The 23,129-nt window shown below is 37.3% G+C and overlaps 1 protein-coding gene across 1 annotated transcript in view; it reads left to right on the top strand.

Annotated features, from left to right (window-relative positions):
• Positions 1 to 23,129, top strand: part of TMEFF2 (transmembrane protein with EGF like and two follistatin like domains 2) — a 248,047-nt gene that overhangs the window by 221,387 nt on the left and 3,531 nt on the right. Inside the window, exons 8-9 of the mRNA XM_032637383.1 lie at positions 20,664 to 20,787; positions 22,632 to 22,790. Coding sequence (XP_032493274.1) covers positions 20,664 to 20,787; positions 22,632 to 22,790 — 283 coding nt within the window. The remainder of the gene's footprint in view (positions 1 to 20,663; positions 20,788 to 22,631; positions 22,791 to 23,129) is intronic.

A 23,129-nucleotide genomic window follows, 5' to 3' on the forward strand; every position in this document is an offset into this window, starting at 1 on the left:
CTGGTATATAGTAGACACTTAGTAATTATTTGTTGAATAAATGAATTAGGCTAATAGTCACCTCTCTAGAAACCAAACTATATGAATTTTTAAAGGACCCTCCATGTCAAATTAATGCCACTTTTGTTTTCCTCTTAAGAAATTTTGACCATAATAATATTTTTTATCGTTTTGTAAAAGTTTTAGCACAAAGCCACAGAAACCGAAGGTGAATCTCTCTCTCTCTGTCTCTCTCTGTCTCTCTCTCTCCTTATGTGTGTGTGTGTGTGTATGTGTATGTGTATGTATATATATTTTTTCACCCCTAAAAAATAGATTCCGGCTTGAGGGTTTCATTTTTTATCTCTATTGGGCATTTAAAAAACATTTTAAGGAAAGACCTGTATAGAAAATATAATTCTAAACATTGCTTTGGAAGTAATAGCAGAGTCTGTTTACTAAAAGGGGAAGAAAGAGACCTTCATATGCAAATGTATGGCATTTGAAAATGTCATATAGCTATATCTACATATAAATAAGCTGCTCTCTGAATTCCAGGGAAGGGAGACTTCGTGTAGCATTAGCCAATTTCTAAATCAAAATAAACTGATAGAGTAGCAGTGAGTCAAGACATGTAAGAACACATCTTTACTACCTCTTAATACAGCTGTGGCACTCCAGGTTAAAGACCACCTGGCCAAAATGAAATCAAATCCCACAGTACTTGAATGGTAATGGATATGAACCAGTAGAAAAGGGATTCACAGATCAAAAAGATGACAACTTCCTGTCAAGTGTTTGCTTCCTTCTAAATGTGGACATGCAATCAAGGATCTCATAATGTCTTCTATACTTAACCTCTATATCAGGATTGTTTTTTATGTGAGGTTCTGAAGGTTGGACTAAAAAAGAAAAGACTTAATTTTTACCTCTTTCCTTTTTCATATTTGTTCTTTTGCCTTGGTACAGGATGGTCACCTTGGGAAAATTCTTCTGGTAAACTATAGTATGTAAATTATCAGATGGGGATGAATAACTGAACTATCCTTGCAGAACACCAGGGTACTATCCTACAAATTACGTTTTTCCTACACTGGTTTGGTGCTTTTAGCTTCTGGAGGAGTTAATTAGCCTCACCTGAATAGCAGCCCATTCCTGGGCACCAGGTTTCCTAAGTATTATTTTTACAATAAGCCATTTGCTCCTTTCCAAGTTGAGACTGTGGAATTCACCACAGGAAAAAATTAATCAATTATTTTATGCCACTTTTACTGGCCATTTCGTGGAGCTGGTGTGGGAGTTGTGTTTCCCTAGCAGGAGGAACTATCTGCAATCTGTCAGGTAGCACCTGCACCACAGTTTTGTCTTGGGTATTAAAAAGCACAACAAAGCCCTCATCCTAGCACAGCATGTTTATAAAGAAGCTGGGGCTAAGAGGATAAGCTTCTAGAATGATAACTGAAAAGAAAAACTTGAATTTGAGAAAAAAAAGAAATTATAATAGGCTTAAGGTATCAATGGGGAAGAAAAAATGGAAAATCCAATAGTCAAAGGAAACCAAGAAATGGGAATGGTCTTCAGATGGATAATATAATTGCTACCTCTTACTGAATATAACTGAATGCTTGGCACTTCATCAGTGCTTTTCTGTGAAATGACCCTTCAGTAAAAGAATTATTTTCACCATTGTAAACAAATTTAGGCTAAGAAAGTTTAAGCAATTCTCCCAAGGTCACATAGCTATTAAGAAGACGAGAATAAAAAAAAAGAAGATGAGAATATGTGTAAACTGGTATCTCTTTGACCACAAAGCTGCCTGATCTCTTTCCATTATACCAGCCTGCCTCTTGATACATAGAATAATAGGGGAAAAGGTAGCAGGATAAATGTTGGTTACATTTGAAACTATACATCAGTGTCTTGTGGAGGATATTAAAGGAAACAGAAGCAAATCCCTAATGAGGATTAAAAATATCGTATCAAAGAACATGTTCAGAAAACTAAAAAAGGAAAAAGAAGTTGAGAAAATTTTGTTGACTTTTTGCTAAAATATGCTGATGTGGAGATATTTATGTTTTTCTGAACATCTGGTGGATATTAGTATGTTTTTATTCACAATCTTCTGTTATTAATGATAAAGGGAAGCTGAGTAATTATGATATACTGCCACAATGAATGAATATCATGCATTTTTCCAGTGTATTACAGAATGTCATTATTCCTTCAAACATAAAAACATAAAGCTATTTTTAAAGAGGAATATGGATGTTATCCTATTGTAACAAACTTGTTTCCATCAGAATAGACCGAGTCAGCAACTGTTGTATCTACGAGATAAGAATACCTTTCAAGTCATAAGATTTGTTGTTATTAATAAGTGACTTAAATTACACTTTAACATTGCCTTAAGTTTGAGAAATAAACTAAACCTGATATATATTTGCTTTGCCAAGAGAGAATTCCATTCTTTTACAAGAGGTCATGGAAAAGAGATTCTTTTATTAGAGATAGAGACACCATGGTTTCTGTCCCCTTGGTAGATTGTTAAAACAAAGTGTATCTTTACGGACCCTATAATCCTTCCCTCTGGCTTTTTTCAAGGGCTCTTCAGCCACCCAGGATTCTTGCAAGAATTCACTACTGAATATAACTGAATCTCTTCCATAAGATGCCAGCAATGATACATACTCAAAGGCTAGATAAGGCAAAAGGCTAGATAAGGCAAGCATGGCATGGATCTGCTGGTCCTGTTGGAGAGGGAGCCTCCCCATGAGTGGGGGCACTTCACATATTTGCATGTGCCAGTGAGTGTGTGCCAACTTGGTACAACAGCTTTTACTGCATGTACTACGCTCCTTAGTCTATGCCCTCTACCCTCATTTCCCTCACTCTCAATGCTCCAGAAACTGACAGCTCCCCTACAAGCCATGCTCTAGCTCTCATCTGACTTTTTGTATATATTATTCCAACATGGGATACTCATTCTTCTTTCATTTGTCTAATTCTTGTTCATCCTTCATGTTTCAGCTTAGATATCCTTCTGGGAATGACGATGATCGTAACCGTCACTTGCATTTATTAAGCATTTACTATGTGCCAGGCACTGTGCTAAATAAATGCTTCTTTACACTTAAAATCTCATTTACTTATTACACATATTAGTTTAAAACAGCTATAATTTATTGGGTACTTACTGTGTGCCAGACATTGTTATAAATGTTTTACCAACATGCATAAAGGTTAAATAACTTGGCTGTGGTTACAGAGTTGGAGGGTGGAAAAAAACAGAATTGAACCCAGACAGCCAAGCTCCCAAGCCTGTGATCTTATTGCCTCACAAGTGTTAACAGGTAGTACCGTTATTTCAACCATTTTAAAATTGGGGAGATGGAGCCCATTCCCTCCCCACTTTCACCCTGGAGTCCAGACATTTCTGTGTGCTCTTCGGCCCCTATCTTTACCCAGTTATCACATCGCTTTGTGTTAGCCTGTTTGCTTTTCTGTTTCCTTCTTTTTCAGTGAGGAAACAGAAGCCTTGAAGAGTTAAGTAATTTGCCAGAAAAAGTTAATAATACTAAATGGCTGGGCTGAGATTGAGCTTGGCTCTCTCTTCCAAAGTCTGCTTTTTTCCCTCTGCCGAACGATCTCTTATAAACGTGAGCCAGAGCATTTCTTGGCGGACATGCATTTCCATGAAAACGAAAACAAACTGACCCAAAAGGACACAGAGATTATTTATTTCTAGGTCTATTGTTCCATTCTTGTTTAGTTCCTTTAGATTTGTTTGCAAGCATGACTATGAGGACATGTGATGATAATATCTAATTAAAACTAAAGCATTTATTAAGTGCTTATTTGCTAGCTATTGTTCAGAGGATTTTATATGGATATTTTCATTTATTCCTCACTATAACCCCATGATGCAAATACTCAATCATCCCCATTTTACAGATGAGGAAACTGATGCACAGAAGGGTTTTATGAGTTGCTCTAAATCCCACAGCTGGTAGGTGGAGGAGCTAGATTTGGAACTCAACTTGACACATGGGTAGGAGAAACGAGATTCTTTTCAGTGTTACCAAAAATTCACTGTCGATTACCACAACGATTCGACTCATATAACATATAAATTGTGTATTACGAGACTAATAGAAAACATGCCTTACGTTCACTACCCCTCAGAGAGTACTGAGAAATAATTAGAGAATGAGAGAGAAATGATTGGGCCTAAAGCACTTCATGCTCATATTTTGCTCCTAATTCCTCTGGAATGACCGAGCTCAAAAAGATGATAAAGGGCTTGGATGGGGCCAACTTTTGTTAGCAGAAAGACAGATGGGGTCTTGAGACTCGGCAAAGCTATTCCTCTGCTAGGCATACTTCATCTTCTCTATATAAACTGATCTCCATTAATTCGTATGGAAGACTCATTGTTCCAAGTCTCAGATGAAGATTCCTACATCATATGAGCTTAAGCCTGGCACGGTTCTGAAAGGACAGGCTTGTCACCTCTAGCCACAAACAGGACATGGTAGTAGTTGCTTCCAGTGACCCAAGACCAATAAAAAAATAGAAATATGAAAGGAGGTCTGGCCCTCAAAAACAATTAGCCCATTCCTGTTACTGCCAACTATGATAGAAAAGATTGTGGCGTTCCAAAGTCATGGAAATCCACTCAGTCAAGTGGATTTCTTTGACTTTCTCAGTCAAGTCAAATCGACTCTCTCAGAACTGGAGAAACTGTTTCTTAAAAACCATATGACGACATAAAGATGATGGTGAATATTTAAAAGAGTTTCAATAGGCTGAGGGAAGATTTCACATTTTTACTATGAGAGATTGTTAATAAGTGATAAACAGCTTTGAATGTACACAATCTACACTGAACAAGAATAAAATCTTAAATTCAAAGACCTAACCATTCCTTTTGTAAGCTTCTCCCCATCCAAAAAAAAAAATCACTTGATGACCTTTATTTTTCAATTAGTGTATTTTTTCTGGTAAAAATAGAACATATTTATTATAGAAAATTCTCTCTACTACCTAGAAATAATCAGTGTCATTATCACTGTCAAAATTGGGGTGAATCTCTTTCCAGTTTTTTATATTTTCCACACATTATATATTTTAGTATCTTACTCATTTTTCTATGTCATCAAAACTCTTCATAATTTTTTCTAGTTGAATAATATTTTATCATCTAATTGCACCACAATTTATTTAACTATATTATAGTATTGCTGAAAATTTAGGTAGTCTCTCAGTTTTCACTTTTATAGAGGATGTTGCAATTGATTTATTGATGAGTCTTTGTCTGCTTCTGAGGCTCTAGATATGTAATACCATATTAGTTTTTCAATGTTTGTACCATTTTCTCTCCCACTGATGATATTTCAAATTCTTGTCTCTGTACCATCTATCCCTGGCCCAATCTAACATAAGATGTAGATTTCCAATGATTATAGCTTCTCTCCAGATAGACTAACTGGCCTCCTTATAGGGTACCATGCTGAACAATTTAACTGTCCTGCTATCTGAGATTAGCTTTTAGACATGACCTGATATGAAGCTTACAAAATGAATGCCCTATACATGGTCCAATCTAAGGACACAGACCCAAACAATACATGTAGTAAAAAGCCTGGAAGTAAATAAATTAAACGTTGATAGTAGTTTTGTTGAGGGTGTAAACAATGAGGTCTTTCTATGCTTTTTCTACTTTCTATATTTTCTACTATTCTTAAATCAATGTGAAATTGCTTTTATAATGAAAATACCCAATATACTTTATTTTTAAGGAAAAAAAGTATAGAACTAAGCAATTTAGCCCTCTCAAAAAATACACATTCTTCACATTGAATGATACAGTTTCCTATTAGTAAGTGAAACACCTATGGTCACAACTATACCTACAAATTCAAGTGAAGGAGGAAGGTAATCATAGGGATGTCTCCAGGCAAAAAACATTTCTGTCTCAATTATCTGTATCTTTCAGACAAAATTGTTTTCTGGTCTGGAATTATCCAGATGACTGCCTCTTTCATTTGTCCCCTTAACTCTATATGTACAAGTCTAAGACAATTCTTTACCATTAAAAAATTGTGAAGAAAACACCAGATTAAAAAGGAGAACACACAGAAAAACTGGTTGTGGGTATATGAGAATTCTCTGTATTCTCTTTGTAGCTTTTCTATAAACTATTCTAACATTTTAAAAATTACTTTAAAATGAAAACACATGGTTTCTGGAGCTATCTTTCTGCCCTTGACCCACTGTATGACATTAGGGAATAATTGAATATTTCTGGCCTCCACACTCTAATATATCAAGGAAAAAAATACACACCACACCATACACACATACACACACACAGACAGACACACATACACACACACACACACATTTATATGTTGAACTTACCTAACATTTAGGGATGTTGCAGTCTCAAGTAAAATAATAGCTACAAAAAAACTTTTTAAAATGTAAATCATTAAACAAATTAAAATAATAATGTAATTTAGTAATCCTTTGGCCTAAATAGAATTTATGTTACATAATGGAAATTGAAGAGAGCAAATCTACATGCTTCTTATCTTTAATAACTCTTATTTTCTTGTGATAACTTTTTCAAAAAGAGAGAAAAATGTTTTACTTAAAAGCATTCCTCACTGATGTTTCTTCGTAGTCTAATCTTTCCCTTTCATTTCATGATATTTCTAATCTTGCCTTTAAACTGACCTCTGCACATCCCTTGTAGACCATTATAAATGTCCTTCCTACTTTAGATATCATGTAGAAGACTTCCTTTTAATAATCATAAATTTGCTGAATATAGACATTTCACCCCGATCATTTTCCTACTAAACTATTGATTTCTTTCAGTTAATATCAATTCTATTGTAGAAATACCGAAACATAAACAGAGTTTTCAATGCAGTCTCAAAAATCAAAATCAGAGATCTGTCATGTTTATACATCAGAGCTTAATTGTTTTTCCTGCAGTCTTCCCCATTATACAAAATGGCACTACCATGTTCAAGCCAAAAACCTAGTCATCTTTGATCCATTCCTCTCATTTTGCAATACACAAACAAGTCACATTCAGTCCACCTCTAAGATATACGTGGAATAGAAGTATTTTTTTCTCTCTCCACTGCCACTGTAGTCCAAAACCTGGACACTCTTTCACCTACACTACTGTAATGGTCTCCTATTTGTTCTCCTTGCTTCCTCTGTTTTCCCTCAATGATCTGTTCTCCACACCAGTCAGATATACTTGAAAATATCCCAATGGGTTCTCATTGCGCTTCAAATTAAATCAATACTCCTTAGTGTGGCGTACAAAGTTCTACATGGTAATAAGGACTTCGCTGTTCTCTCCACTCCGTTTTAGCTCTCTCTTTACTTTCCTGGGAACCCTCTTCTCTAGGTACAAATGTTGGCTCCTGGAATGTCATTTTTTTACATTAGAGTCTTTTTCTGTATATAACACTCACTCAGAGGGCTCTTCACCTGGCCAACTTTTTCTCATCCTTCCTTCTTCAATACCCTTTCCTCACCTCTTTAAAACAGGTTGCCCACCCTAGTCTGCTATATCTTAACATCCTTTTTTCTCTGTAACATTTCTCATTTAGATGCTAGGTTTTTGTTTGTTTTTACTTTTTTATATTGTATTATGATGCGAATGACCTTTATGAGAGAAACTTTGACCCACCACTGTGCACTTTGTACCTGCAGTATTTGGCACACAGGAGGAGATCAGTCAATATTTTTTAAGTGAATGAATGAATTGATGAGCTAATTAGGTACAGTACAGGTAGGAGCAAGGACTAGTAAATTTTAAGACCTTATAAGAAAAAATGTGCTTCTTACCTTCTCTGGATCCAAAGGGCTACATGGTCACATACCAAGAGCCAGAAGTTGTGGGTTGATACTGACAGCATTCACTGCAGCAAAAGTGAGGGGCTTGTTTGAATCACCTATGTCGCACTCAACTCGCATCTCTGGATATAGCCATTTTGTGGTTTTTCTGTTTCAAAATAAATAGTTCCCTATAAGCCCCAATTCTAAGTGCCAGCTGTTATCCAGTGCCAGCTGGATAAACTAGGTGTTTGACGCTCTCCAAATTCAAATTTGTACACATTTTACAACCCCTATTGATTTCTTGAGTGGTTAACCAACCGTGTACTTGGGGAGTGTAAATTATACACTGGGAGCGTGTTAGACCTGTTAAAAGGTAAACTAACACTATGAGACCACAAAGTACCCCTTAGTTAATAACTAATTTCAAGTCGTAAATGCTGTCCAAGTGGAAAGAAACTGTTAAGACCTACGCCTCATCCTTAACTATTTCTAGAGCAGTTCTTGCACACAAAGTTATCACTGACTAGAAATGAAGGAAGTGCCAGAAGAAATCAATTATTCAAAACTGGGAAGAAAGGGGGCGGGGAGGGAGGGAGAGAGAGAATATTCATAGCTATTTAGAATACTTGAGGAATGAGTTGTCCTAGATTAAAAAGATTTGTACTTAACCAAGGGATAATGCTTTAACGATGAGGACATTTAATGTTCAAATTTTCTTAATGGAGTACTCTAAATTCCCATCCTTCTTAAACAAAAGATGCTAAACAAACTCCAGCGTTTTCTTAATGAGTCAGAATTCTATAATAGCATCAGTTATTCAAGAATTCTAAAAATGCAGATAGAGATAATGTGGGAGATTATACTCCAGATGTGACCTGGAATTTTGTTGAAAGGCCACTGATGTCAGTTTGCTTCTTGGTCATTTGCTTCTTTCTAATAAAGGTAAAAGGCAGCATCATTTGTTGTATGACAAAATAAACAATGTAAGATAACTGCCTTTCTTATAAGATGAATTAATAAATCAAAAATGAATGCAGCCCCTTTTATAAAGTTTCCCTAGCTTCTCAAAATTTCTTCTTTACTGTGGTTATTAGCATCTTTTGACACATCAGCACAGCACCTTGAAAATATAATTTCTGCGTTGCAAATGCAATGAATCATAGATCTTTCAATATATGCTTAAACTAAGGTGATCATATAATTTACCACCTTAACTAGGAAACTTTTGAGAGTGAAAGGAGGCACTATGAATCATTATGCTGGGAAAATAAACACAAACCAAGATTGTACAGGTCACATACTAGCTGAAGCCAATCTTTCAGCTCATTTTCATTAATTCCATATGGACTGTTAAAAAGTATATTTTATCAATGTGAGTGTTTGGTTGCTAAATAGTCATTATATTAGTTTGCTAAGGCTGCCATAAAAAATTACCACAAACTGGGTGACTTAAAACAACAGAAATTTATTATCTCACAGTTCTGGAGGGTAAAAGTCTGAAATTAAGGTGCTGGCAGGACCACAGTACCTCCACATTCTCAAAGAGAGAATCCTCCCTTGCCTCTTCCAGCTCTGGTGGCTCCTACATTCCTTGGTTTATAGCAGCGTAGTTCCAATTTCTGCCTCTACCTTCATCTGACCTTCATTGTGTGTCTTCATATGACCTTATAAGAATACTAGTCATTGGATTTAGGGCCCTCTCTAATCCTGTATGAAAGCATCTGAACTAATTATTTTCCAGTAAGCTTGCGCTCTGAGGTTCCAGACAGATGTGGAGTTTTTGGAGGACATTATTCAACCCAATGCGGTAACCAATAAAATATTCGGTTAATGTTTTACAAATAATCATTAGATAAAGATTTTACTGACGATAAAAAAACGTATAATACTGAACATGAAAAAGACTTGTTCATTGGTATTCTCATGTCTCTATAACAGGTTAAACAGAGAGACCACACGGAAATCTATGATGGATTATCACATCATCAAAAGTTTTATCTTAGAAAGCAATACCACCTTTAATAACAATCTTATTCTGCTTAAATACAAAGATACTTGATTCATAGACATGTATTAAATATCATCAAAACAGAATAACTTTCAACACCACGAAACTGTTCCGAGGTTATGCTATGTTCAGAAATTACTTCTTAGGAAAAACTACAAAATTCTGTCTTAGAGGTTGACTCTGTGACTTTTTCAATATCAATTTTATCTAGAATGCTTATTTAAAATGTCAAAGCAACTTTCAGAAATACTCATAGCATAATCAGCTGCATTTGTTTCTTAAAATTGTTTCATCTTATCCTTGAATATTAGAAGAGATGGTATACCTTCTAACGTTCTCAATGAGAATCAACTACATTAATTTGGTCAGGTACCAACATACGGCAGTACTCCAAATTTGTAAATGAATCTAAATCTACGCTGTAGGTTTTCTAACTGTCCTTTTTGGGCCATGACATCATACAGGAGAAATGTGCAAACCCATCAACCCATCAATTGCCTATACTTGCTCTTTCAAGTCATTTATAGATATCTTTTTTTAATGGTTAGCAACACATTTTTGCCCTCCAGCCTTTTGCCTTTCACTGAATAAGCCTGAAGTGCATAGCAAATATAGCTTTTACCTCTGCATCTAATTCTGTCACGCTGAATATATACACTCTACTGCGTCGACTACAGTTCTCCACTGTATTGTACCTTACCTTGTCAGTTAAGGTAGGGATTGTCTGTCTCTCTAAGGACACATTACTGAAGTGCAGCTGGCTCTTTGATGCAACAACTAACAGGGACTAATCTTTTGAAAGCCACCACACCAAGGTACAGGCAGTTTCCAAATATATTGCCTATGCCTGTCATACTCATTTATTCATGCTACTTACTGAACGCCCACTTATTGCTACTTCTTGTTCTATACCCTAAAAATGTTACAGTAAATAATACAGTCTCTGCCGTAGGAGAAAGTATAATCTATTGCAACGTTTTCTTGTGTGCTCTGAATGGGTAACAGGTGTATAAACTCATTAATCTACTTTAGCAGTCAGGTGGCTTGAGTGGCTAGAGCCCCCAGGCCGATTGTCTCCTCTGTTTGCCTAAAACCAAATCTTATCCTTTTCTATGTGTGTGGTAATGTGAAAAATTTGGAGATGCTATGGTCTGATGCAATGTTTCTCAGAAAGGAGTCTGGTGGAATAGTCCCACAAAATGTTCCTAAAAGGGAGAGGGAAGTTTCCTAGACAAATGAGTTTAGGAACACTCCATAATGTGTGTCCTTTCTAGGCATCTCACAATGCAGGTTAGCCTTTTAAAGACTCTGAAAACAAGCCATAAAGAAATGCATATAGCTGTGTTTAATCCGCTCTTTCCCAAACTTATTTGACTATAGAATCCCTTTTTCCATGAAGCCTGCTCCAGAAGTAGCACTGCATTGACAGAGCTCCCCTTGGGAAACCCTGGTCTGGAGAGTATGTCCTTAAGGCCCACAATTTAAAAGAAAGGGTGGCTGTCTTGTCCTGCTCAAGGAGCTAAAGAGATGTCCCTCCCCAGCTGCCTACTCTTGTGCCGTCGACACCTGCTCTTTGTTGTAGCACCATCTCTCCCAGTTGTCACACTGCCACAAATGGTGACTAGGCTTCCATTTATTCCCTCTATTTGTCTTCTTTCCTGCTCCCACTGCTTCTCTTATAACTTTATCTTTTCTACAGACTAGCTGAATGTCTAAAGATACCACCAATGGACCAATGCTCCTTTACCCCCATCTGGAAATTGAACTAATCATAATCCTTGATATAATCTGCACCTTTCCTCAGCGGTGTTATTTGTTTCTATATCCAAGAGAAAGCTTCATTTGCTTTCACACAGAGAATTCTTGTTGCTATTCTGGTTAGTTGTCTAACAGAGCCATTAAAGAAGCCTAGAGATTTGTGAGAGTTGGTCTCAGGATACCTGGATTCTGACAACATTTAGAAGTCTCTTGCAGATGCTGGCATTTGTTGCAGGCAGACAGCGTATTCTTTGAGTGTTGTGTTCTCAAAAGGGGCCTAAAATAAAATAAAATAATAAAATGAAGTGTGGGCTTCCCTGGTGGCACAGTGGTTAAGAATCCGCCAATGCAGGGGACACGGGTTCGAGCCCTGGTCTGGGAAGATCCCACATGCCATGGAGCAACTAAGCCTGTGTGCCATCACGGCTGAGCCTGTGCTCTAGAGCCTGCGAGCCACAACTACTGAAGCACGTGCTCCGAGAACCCGTGCTCTGCAACAAGAGAAGCCACCACAATGAGAAGCCTATGCACCGCAATGAAGGGTAGCCCCCCGCTCGCCGCAACTAGAGAAAGCCAGCATGCAGCAACGAAGACCCAACACAGCCAAAAATAAATAAATAAAATAAATACATTTATAAAGAAAAATATGAGGTGTATTCTAAAATAAAATGAAGTGTTCAGGCTGACTACCAAGATCAAGGAAGGCTTGAGAGCTGAAGGCCCCTGATGACTTCTCATCACAATCAAGGTGGGTGTGGGAAGAGCAGCGCTGGGCAACCCAGTGCTCACACACTCCTGGACACAGAACAGCTGGCTGAGATCAGTCCTTTAAGAGAAGGAGCCGAGATAGACTTGGGACCATGAAGATGGAGCAGCGCCAGCGTAGTAATCAAGGGAAGGAAGCAGGAACCAGGGAACAGGAAAACCTAGCATTAGATGGCTAGAGACAGAGAGATGAGAAACGGCTAAGGTGGTGTCAAAAGTATTGTGATCCAAATCATCTGAATGTCAGAATTGCCTGGGGTACTTTTTTTTTTTTTTTTTTTTTTGTGGTACGCGGGCCTCTCACTGTTGTGGCCTCTCCCGTTGCAGAGCACAGGCTCCGGACGCGCAGGCTCAGCGGCCATGGCTCACGGGCCCAGCCGCTCCGTGGCATGTGGGATCTTCCTGGACTGGGGCACGAACCTGTGTCCCCTGCATCGGCAGGTGGACTCTCAACCACTGCGCCACCAGGGAAGCCCAAGAGCCCTAGTTTTGACCCCAGTTCTGCTTATCGATTGTGTAAATTTCTAAGACAAGTAATTAAACCTATTTGAGCTTCAGTTTCCTAATCTATATAAATGAGATTTTTATAAATGTACTTTGAAGGGCTATATTAAGGTATACATTTTTGTAATGTTAAATATTAACACAATGTTAGGCATGTTGTAGATTCTCCAGGAATTGCAGATTTATCATCCTGCCTTGAGAATCTGTTTTCTTGGCTGTGTTTAGAAGACAACACCAAATCATGTGGAAACAACCCATAGATACAGTACATTATGTATAGTACATAGCACAGGGCCAGACACATAGTAGGTACTCAAGAAATGTTCATATAATATATTACCAATTTTTTGGTCCTATCTACGTTATTAAAATCTTTAAAAATTTCTGCTGTGTTTCAGTGAATGTTCCAGCCTAAATCCTCCTCATTCTCTGTTGGCTAATAATTTCAAAGTCACAGAGGAAAACAAATGTGTCACCTGAGAAGGTTTATCTTAACTATTTATCCATTGCTGAATACGTAGCCTATAAGGGAGAAAATAGCTTGACTCACATAGCCCCGAAGGCAAAAGTGGACAGGATCTGAACCCTCTGTCACTTGTGTTGTCATTTTCAGCACTGTTACCCCAAGAAGCTCACTAAGAAAGGACACCCAGATTAGCCACTAAGCAAATAAGTTTGGCCAGAAATGCATAGGTTTAGTTCAAGACAAAAGAAAAAAGGGGAGGGGAGTATACCTGGCATAAAATGGCTTCCCATAAGTTTTTCTTTCTCTAAGGTTTACAGTAAACTTTGTCTATGAAGAGCAGCTTGGAAGAGAGCAGGGTTGCTTCAGCAAAAGCTCAGTGGGGAGAGCTGTAGCAAATTGCCCCAGATAAGCTTAAGGCAACTCCACCTCTGGACTCCTGAGAGGCTAATGATCCCTGCCTCTTCCCAAGGCCTGATGTTTACACAGTGTTGTCAAAGACATCTAAAGTTCCATAAAATACTATATTTCTAAAAGGTCTTCAAGCATAATCCTCTAAACCTATAGGAGTTACCCACTTGCTGAGAGTTAATAGGCTCTTGACTGAATGGTGAAGTTTGAAAAGGACCATTATAGGCAGAGTGCAGTTTCCCCCAGTTGCCTGTTCTCTTCACTATTTGGAGGGCTCCACCATCAGAAGCCAGCCAGGGCATTCCTAAGGCAGGGGACAGAGAAAATGGCTAAAGATCTGCTTGTTTTCCTCCTAATAATAAACAACTTCTTTTTATCTTGGAGGTCTAGAATTTCTGGCTACATCTATACGAATCTTGTGATGTCAAATTCTTCAATTTATTAAAATTGCTTTTGGATGTCGTAAGTTAAAATGGTACATACAAGTTTCTCTTCCAAGGTTTTACAGATTTCTCAGCTTTTATCCATGTAAATATATTACCAGTAGAAAATGAGATAATAAAAGCCCATGCAAGTAATCATCCAGTATTGTTGCATTTCAGTCACTCCAGTCCCCAAATTACTACGTCTATTTCAGATGCTGTTACTTTTTCCAATTTAAATTCAGGCAATTCTTGAATAATGCCATTAAGGTCTTGCCTGAGAATGCAGTAACACAAAAATTAGTTTTCTTCCATTGTATTTAATTTTATGTCCAATAAGAATATTTATATATGCAAGTGGTAATATGGATAATCACATTTCACATTTTATATTAGTGCCTGATCGATAGTACAATAAGAAAGAATTTCTCGGGCTTCCCTGGTGGCTCAGTGGTTGAGAGTCCGCCTGCTGATGCAGGGGACATGGGTTCATGCCCCGGTCTGGGAAGATCCCACATGACGCAGAGCGGCTGGGCCCGTGAGCCATGGCCGCTGAGCCTGCGCGTCCGGAGCCTGTGCTCCACAACGGGAGAGGCCACAACAGTGAGAGGCCCGCGTACTGAAAAAAAAAAAAAAAAAAAAAAAGAATTTCTCTGCATCCCCACGCATCCTGCTCCCAACCCATACCTCTGCCTAATTAGCAAAGTTCTGGGTCCAAATAGTTTCAATTACTCTTCTGAAAAAATAGGATAACGTTCAACTTGCAGAAGAAATGTAGCACTTGAAGGACTTGATCTCTATTTTGAAGGGTTTTCTTTTAAAATCTTTAACAGATAACTAGGAATATTGTGACTGGGCCTCTGCTCTCTACAGAACTTTAGAATTGATCTTGTCCTTAAATGCTTCCCCATCCGTTGTGCTAAGCTGTCACTTTCAGCTAGCATTCTCATTTGAGTCTCTGTCCTAGAGGCTTAAAAAAAGAGAGACTCTTCTCATCTACTCATCTGTGCCTTGAAGAAACTATGACAGCAGGTGAGGCTATTATAGAATTTGTTAAGTTGCAAGAACTCATATTGCATTACATTCAGGACCCATTCAATAGGAATGCTTTTCTGGTCTTTAAAAAACTTCGATTGCAATTCAAGCTAGATAGGAGGTTTTACTGCTACCTCATATGTTTATACCTGATAAGGACAGGAAATCATAAGAATTCTATATTTTCTTTGAAACCAACTCTAATCAACAATGGGACCATCATGACTTTACTTCTAAATTCATAATTTGTTTCTGTCCCAGGCACAATATAAATATAATGGAAAGAAAGACAGTTTTTCTAGTTGGTTAAATAAAATTATTTTCAAACTGCTTTAGCAATAGGGCAGTAAGCAGGAGAAATTACAGTAAAATCAAGTAATCATCAGTAGAGGAATATCTCAGTGCTGGAGTTTCCTTGTACTGTTATAAACATGAAAAATAGAAGTATTATATAAATACATCAAAAATGGAAATTTCATTTTGCAGAAAAAATGTGTCACATTTTGTGTGCCCACAGGAAAAGAGACTTGAAAAGATAATAAACCACACTGTACAACTCACATGCATGTACTCGTCAAGATAATTCATGATGCTAAAGCATAATGTTAAAAATTAAAGTAAGATCCACAAGCCTATTGTTCCCCACAAGGAAGACAACATGTAGTAAAGATCACTTTATGCTAGAGTGTCTGAATTACAGACCCAGTAAATATTTAAGATATTTTACACTCTTTAAAAAGTAAAATGTCCCCATAATTAAGGCAAAGTGATTTCCTTACCTAAATAATGTCCTTATTTCTCCACTTGTTTTTCCTAGGATATCAATAATATTTTGCAATAAATATTTATTCGTAATTTATTATAAGTAACTATTAAGAATAGAAATAAATATTACTCTTAAAATTCAAAGAACCTAGAGATCTGAAATAATCCAATCTACCATACAGTAACACTCTACAACATCTGAGAAATAGTAACACATATGAGAAGTTTTCACACCACCACAAACTCATCACTTCACTGTATAACTCATTCCCCTATTGAACAGTTCTGGTTGCTTAAAAATGTGCAGCGGAAATCTGCCTCCCTAAAGCATCCTCTAAATCCTGATGATACCTCTAGTTTAGGATCTTTCCAACTTACTCTAAAATCCTTACACAGAATCAGACTCCTCATGGGGAATCAGAGGCCTAAAGGATTTGTATATATATTCTAAAGAAAGGCCTGATTAAAGCAAGATAGGGCTGTCTCCAGAGAAATATCATCTGACCAGCCCCCAGATGTCCTCCCAGACTGTAATACACCATGGGTAGGATCTGGTCCTTTAGCCTATAGGTGCAGAAATTTGATTTTACAAACCCCAAGAATTCAGTGGGCTGAAGAAAGCTGACTTGTGCCCCCAAAATGCATGGAAACTCAGAACCAATCAATTCACTCAAATGAAATATATAAATGTCAAATGGATAAGATATCTAGGTGGTACTGTCAGAGCCAGCTACACAGAAGTCCAACTATTTTAAGACTAAAGAGCAGAGCATCAAAACAAGAGAAATGGGTTAACTGAGTATTTAATAGCATCAGACACTAATAATCTAGTGCAACCATCTTTGCAACTGGGCACTCTGGGTTTGCTAGTTCAAGTTGGCTTCTCAGGGCACAGCATCCCAGAGGGCACTTGAATAGATGACACAGCATGACATTCAGATGCTTCTTTTGCCAGATGCTAACCCTTATCCAAAGGGAAACATCCTTTCTTCAGATACAAGGATAATTTTAGTCAAATTTTACAGTCATATTTCTGCTTCAGTCGATAATGTGTTGCTTTGATAGATTAATTCTCTGAACGACATCTTGTTTCCAACTTTTTGGGAAGCAATCGGGGTAATGATAAACACGTGTTACACACACCCCACACTCTGGGCTATATTGATTTAAATATCTGAACTGCTATGCCTGGCTCTGCCCACTTTCTATTCCACTTCTCTTACTTGACTTGTGATTAAAGCAAGGTCTTGCCATTCGCCATTTCCTCTGTCTCTTCAGCTTGCTGTGTCTCTTTCCCTGAAAGCACCAGGATAGAAACAATACATATAGCTGTGCTTTAGAGTAGCCCACTTTTATAGCTATTGATTGGAATGTCGACTAGCAATGGGCATGCAGCCCTATTAGCTCTGCTGCAAGTAACTCAGATTATACCAGAAGTTGTTTCTTAAAAAAGTCAGGATCTCATTCAGAATAAACAATTGGTAAACATTTAAACAGGAAACTGGACAAGGATTTTAAACAAAGACACGAAGAGTTTCTACCATGATCACTCTCTGTCTTAGAAGAAAGAGCACAATCCTTACATTAAATCTTTTTTTAAATGGAGAACAGAGAAGTTGATGTCTAAATCGTCAACCACCAGAGAAAACATACAGACTTCCAGAGTATCATTTTTCTATGACTTTTTTTTTTTTTTCGGTATGCGGGCCTCTCACTGTTGTGGCCTCTCCCGTTGTGGAGCACAGGCTCCAGACGCGCAGGCCCAGCAGCCATGGCTCACGGGCCTAGCCGCTCCGCAGCATGTGGGATCTTCCCGAACCGGGGCACGAACCCGTGTCCCCTGCATCGGCAGGCGGACTCTCAACCGCTGCGCCACCAGGGAAGCCCCATTTTTCTATGATTTTAAATCATGAAATGCTTTGCTATTGCTTAAATACCTATGCATAAACATCAGGATCACAAATACCCATTATGGTCCATACACATATTTGGTTTGTATATTATATTTCTATGTTTCTACTCTTCTTAATATACTCAGATCTCATTTCTAAAACGTGTCTACTGCATTTACTAGAAGTGGTTATATATTCAGGTTTTCAATCAACTGGTTTGTTTGGATTGACTATAAATTTGTTGACATATATTGACGATTCCTCATTTTCTTGCCCAGGGTTCATTTCTTCTACTCATTTATTTTCAATCTCTCTAACTTTCTTATTTGACAGTATCCTACGAGCAGCATAGCAGAGCACTCCAAGTTCATAAGGAATGTGTAAACTAATTAGCAGATTTTATGATGGAAACTATTCCCCTCCCACATGATCATCCTGTCTGGATAATGAACTTTGTGAAAATATCCAGCTCTTACTACACTAAGGCAACAGTCTCACTCAAACAAGCTCCTATTCTGCCCTCGGACTTCAGTTCCTAATTGTGGACATGGTACAGATTCAGAAACAAAAACAGTATGGGGTGAGGGACAGAGTGAAAAATAAAATAGCCTTAAAAAATGGATTTTGAGTTAAGAAAATTCTTGATCTTCTTTTGCAACTGACAGAAGAATAGCCCTAATAAGATGTGTTTGAAAAATACTATGACTGAAATCACAGTGTATAAGTGAAATGTAGGGAAGTTACAGAAAATTCCCCTACATGCAGGTGTGCAGAAGCACTGAAGGGTTACTAACGAACACTAAACAGAAGTGTTGAATAGTTTGTTATGGGGAGAAGATCCAGAAATAAGAGTGAAAATCAGTGCTGGTTCATTACATCAGCAGTGAGGCTGGCAAACCCCACAGCTAAAGTCACCTTTCAATAGCAGGTGTGTGGTTTGTCCACTCTGGCTTGTAGCCCCCCAGCCAGGGCACAGAATGATCCCAGTCTTCATGGATTCATGAATGACCACAAGCCCTCTCAAGATGTATCTAAATACTGTGGTCGTTCTGCTTCTATTTTGGTCACATACTCCCATATTGGAAATTTTACCCCACACTATCCATTTCAGTTTTGGTGTGTTTGCTTACTGCAAGCAGTATTTCTTACCAAAAACACCGTAGTAGCTTGGAAGAATGGAAGAAACCAAAAGAGAAAGTTCTATACATTCTCAGTCTTTTCTATGGAAGCGGTTCTTTTCAGTTTAATAGTAATTATCAAAGTAGAAATATTATAATGCAAACAAAAGATCACCTAAATAGGTAAAAAGACATAGATATAAAACAAATGAATGATTTAAATGCCATCGCCAGTCTCTTCAGCAGCCTTATGATAAATCCTTTATGAATTTGGGTATGTAATTTGAAATATTACCCACCATACCGATGTGCATAAATATCCCTACACAAGAAAGCACTTAACATATTTAACAATTTACTTCAAACTTTAATGTTTTTCAGATGACAACCTAGATCTTAAAATGTATAGATATTTTATAGCCTTGCTTAAACATAAATAATACATTTGTCTAATTCACTAATACCAAAGGTACATTTTTTTTCTCATGATAAATATAGTCATCATCCATGACTGCCAGTAAAAATTATAAGGATGTACCATAATAAAAAAAACTATACCCCTATGTGGAAATGATAGGATGTAATCTGTTTCATAAAAATAGTAATTTATTCTCAATCTTCCATCACTGGGAGAACGCATTACTGCTGACCAATTACTGTGGTCTTGAAAAGTATCTTTAGATTGAAGTCAAGAGAGTTATATTTCTCATGCGTTTAGGGAAGAATTTTAAAGTATATCAGGTCTCAGATTATAGAAGAAACTCAAAAAAGGCAAAACTTTATGTTATAAAATGAACATATAAAGAATCCAAAGACTACTTAGAGATGGCATTACAAATGAGAAGCAAATGTAATTAGACTAACAGAGGTCAGAAAAAAATTTAATATCTTTATAGAAACACGAGAAAACAAAACTTGTTAATGACAGAAGAAAGGGTTCATTTTAGAACACAAGCTTTTTTCTTTACCATAAGTTTAAGTTTCACATGACATTGTTAAATAGGCCAAATATTATGAATTAGAATACACTCATAGCATTCAGTATGTACTGTGTTAGTATCTACATAAGTGATTCTGAAATAACATTTGCTCTTTCAATAGCATTATTTAGGCAATAAAAAAATGTATGGGTGCTAGGAAAATTCATGTTCACAGTAGATGAATAAAGCCCGAAAGAATACATTTGTTGAAATTTGCATTTGGTTTTGGAAAACTTCTGTTTAACAATTGAACATGGGCATTTTTTTTTTTTTAAGCTCTCACATGGAGAGAGTATCAACGTATTAAAGCAATTTACTTTTAGGGACATTATGCTGGGCTTTGAAATTCAAAAAATAGGATATTTCTTCTTGAATTATTTTATGATCAATGTACAGTGTCTACACAAGGAAAATTAAAGCTGTCTGACAACTCATAGAAACATCACTGGTTCTTAAAGATGTAGGAAATTACATAAAAGCATGAAAAGTACTGGGTAATTTTGCAGTTTCATCTCTAAACACAATTGTAAAGACATCTGTCTTTCAATTCTTTCTCCCTCTTTCTTCTGAAGCATGGCCTTTTAATTCTTGCCCTTTTAAATATTTTTGCCTACTGTAGCTTTGCTTCTTAATGTACTGGTTGATCTTACCAGGCTAAGAAAGTATTTACAGGGGATGTTGCTTTTATCTGTATTCACAGAGAATGCTAACAAATTAGAGGAAAGTGCCAGAGAACACCACATACCTTGCCCAGAACATTACAATGGCTTCTGCATGCACGGGAAGTGTGAACATTCTATCAATATGCAGGAGCCATCTTGCAGGTAATGTTTTCACCCTTTAACTTTTAAATGTATAAAGTAAAAATATAGAAACTAAATTCTGGATGTTTACAGAGAATTGGATGGCATTCTGCCTGAATGGGTGATCAGCAGCCATACCTTTCTCTCCCTTTCCTACACACACACACACACACACACACACGCACACACACGCACGAACGCACGCGCACACGCACAAACTAGAAAACTACAAAATGTGTGCACATACCCAAGTACTATGTAACACATCATTATATACACTCTTCTGGTGGAATTTTAAATTGTACCTTGGGCATTACAAGTTCCAGCCTCCTCTGGTTTATTCATCACTCTTTCCCACGGACACAGAGCAGTGCTTGGCACAGATCAGGTACTTGATAAATATTTCTCAAACAAATGAATGGATGAGGGCTAAAGATAACATGGTTGCTTTTGGGAGGCTGTCTTTTCCAAAGTCCTTCAGGTCTTCTAATAAATATCATCAATCTTGGTTTTGCTAGGATCCACTATCCACAAGGCTTGTGGAGTGAGATATTAGCTATACCTCCACAGATTCAGACCCAGATGAGACACAAAGAAATTGCTTGTCTGGATTTAGTTAATAAATACAAATATCTGCTGAATACGCATGGATAGAACATAATTATTTCAGAGACGATAAAGCCAAAGTGAAAAAGACCAATGTATTTTTTATTAAAGGAATATACAAGTGGCAAATGATGAAATAGGTTGTATATTGCTGCTATACAGTGAAAGGAGTTTCTCTCTCTTGTTCTCTTCCTTCTCTCCCCTCCCTTCTCCCCTCCCCTCTCCTTTCCTCTCCCCTTCTTCTTTTTCTTCATCTTCTCCTTCTTCTTTCTTCCTTTCCCTTTCTCTCTCTATTTCTCAAGAACTGCCTTCCTTTCATGTTTTCCTTCATTGAATACACTAGCACTTGCCTTCCAGGAGAGCAGCCAGGCACAGTGAGAAGTTGCACCTGCTGCCCTGTCATCCCCAGCAGGGTCGTCATTATTAAACCCCTCTGATGCAGAGAGGAAAGATCCCAGGATGTAATTATGAGAAATTCAAAGTGAAGTACTAAAATAGTTCCACAAAGTCAATGACAAGTTGATCCCCACTAGTATTGTTTTCATGTGAGCTGTTTCCTCATTTCATGCAGATTGTCTACCTGAGCTTTCTGATGAGGGCTGAGTGAGGGAGAGGCAGCCTTCATTCTCAGATGAATAGCGCATGGGCTTGTTTTGCTGAACCAACCATATTGCCTACATCATAATTACTTTTTTCCTGCTGAAATTTAATTCTCTAACATAAGCAGACAACTTTATGACCAGTAAATTAAAGAAATCACTCTTGTTGTACCTCTGGCCCTAACACTTTTTAACACTTATTCTAACAGGAGCATAGAGAATGCTTTATCCAAAAATAGATAAGTAGTACTATTTTTTATACTCATGTCATCAGAAACAAGCCTTTTCTCAAGCAGTTATGTTGACTTAGGTTAATTAAAGAGCAAGTTAAATAAAATGTAAAGCTCACCTGAAAAAATATATATAGAAAGAATAATTATTCCTGGGCTTCTCTCGTCTCTCTATATTATCCCCACAAATTATCTACCAACTCACCTATCTTCAAACTCATATCATAAAGTATAAAAAGAAACTGCATTATCTTTGAAATAAAAAACACAAAGAGATCTTATTGAAAACAAGTATTTGAAAGACATACCTACAAAGTACTATATTTTTAAGAGCAGGAAAGGGAAACAAAAGGTCCTAAGATAAATAGCTATAGGCCAACTATAAAAATGAGTCCAGCAACTACAGGTAACTGGACACTATTTCTTCCAGGTGTGATGCTGGTTATACTGGACAACACTGTGAAAAAAAGGACTACAGTGTACTATACGTTGTTCCCGGCCCTGTCCGATTTCAGTACGTCTTAATCGCAGCTGTGATTGGAACGATTCAGATTGCCGTCATCTGTGTGGTGGTCCTCTGCATCACAAGGTCAGTAACAGTACTCAGTGGCCACCCACATGAAGGGATATGTCATTCCTCCTTGTCTTAGAGCTCTCTAATTACAAGTCCCTTCACGGACTCTGCAGCCATCCATTCTCTGGAGTCCTATTTCCTCATCAAAACAACATTGGAATAGCCAAATGGAAAGACATTGACTTTCGTGCTGGAGTGGTACAAATTTTTTTCCTTATTTTTGCATTATGATGAGGATTATTTATTTTCTAAGGAAAGGTCTTTTTTTCCCCTTCTAATGTGTAATACCAATCTTTGTTTAAATATGCTTTTCTCTTTTAGCTATAAAAAGTCAGTCTTCATTCAGACTACTAA

Source organism: Phocoena sinus, chromosome 7, assembly GCF_008692025.1.
Source record: "Phocoena sinus isolate mPhoSin1 chromosome 7, mPhoSin1.pri, whole genome shotgun sequence".
NCBI classification, from domain to species: Eukaryota; Metazoa; Chordata; class Mammalia; order Artiodactyla; family Phocoenidae; genus Phocoena; species Phocoena sinus.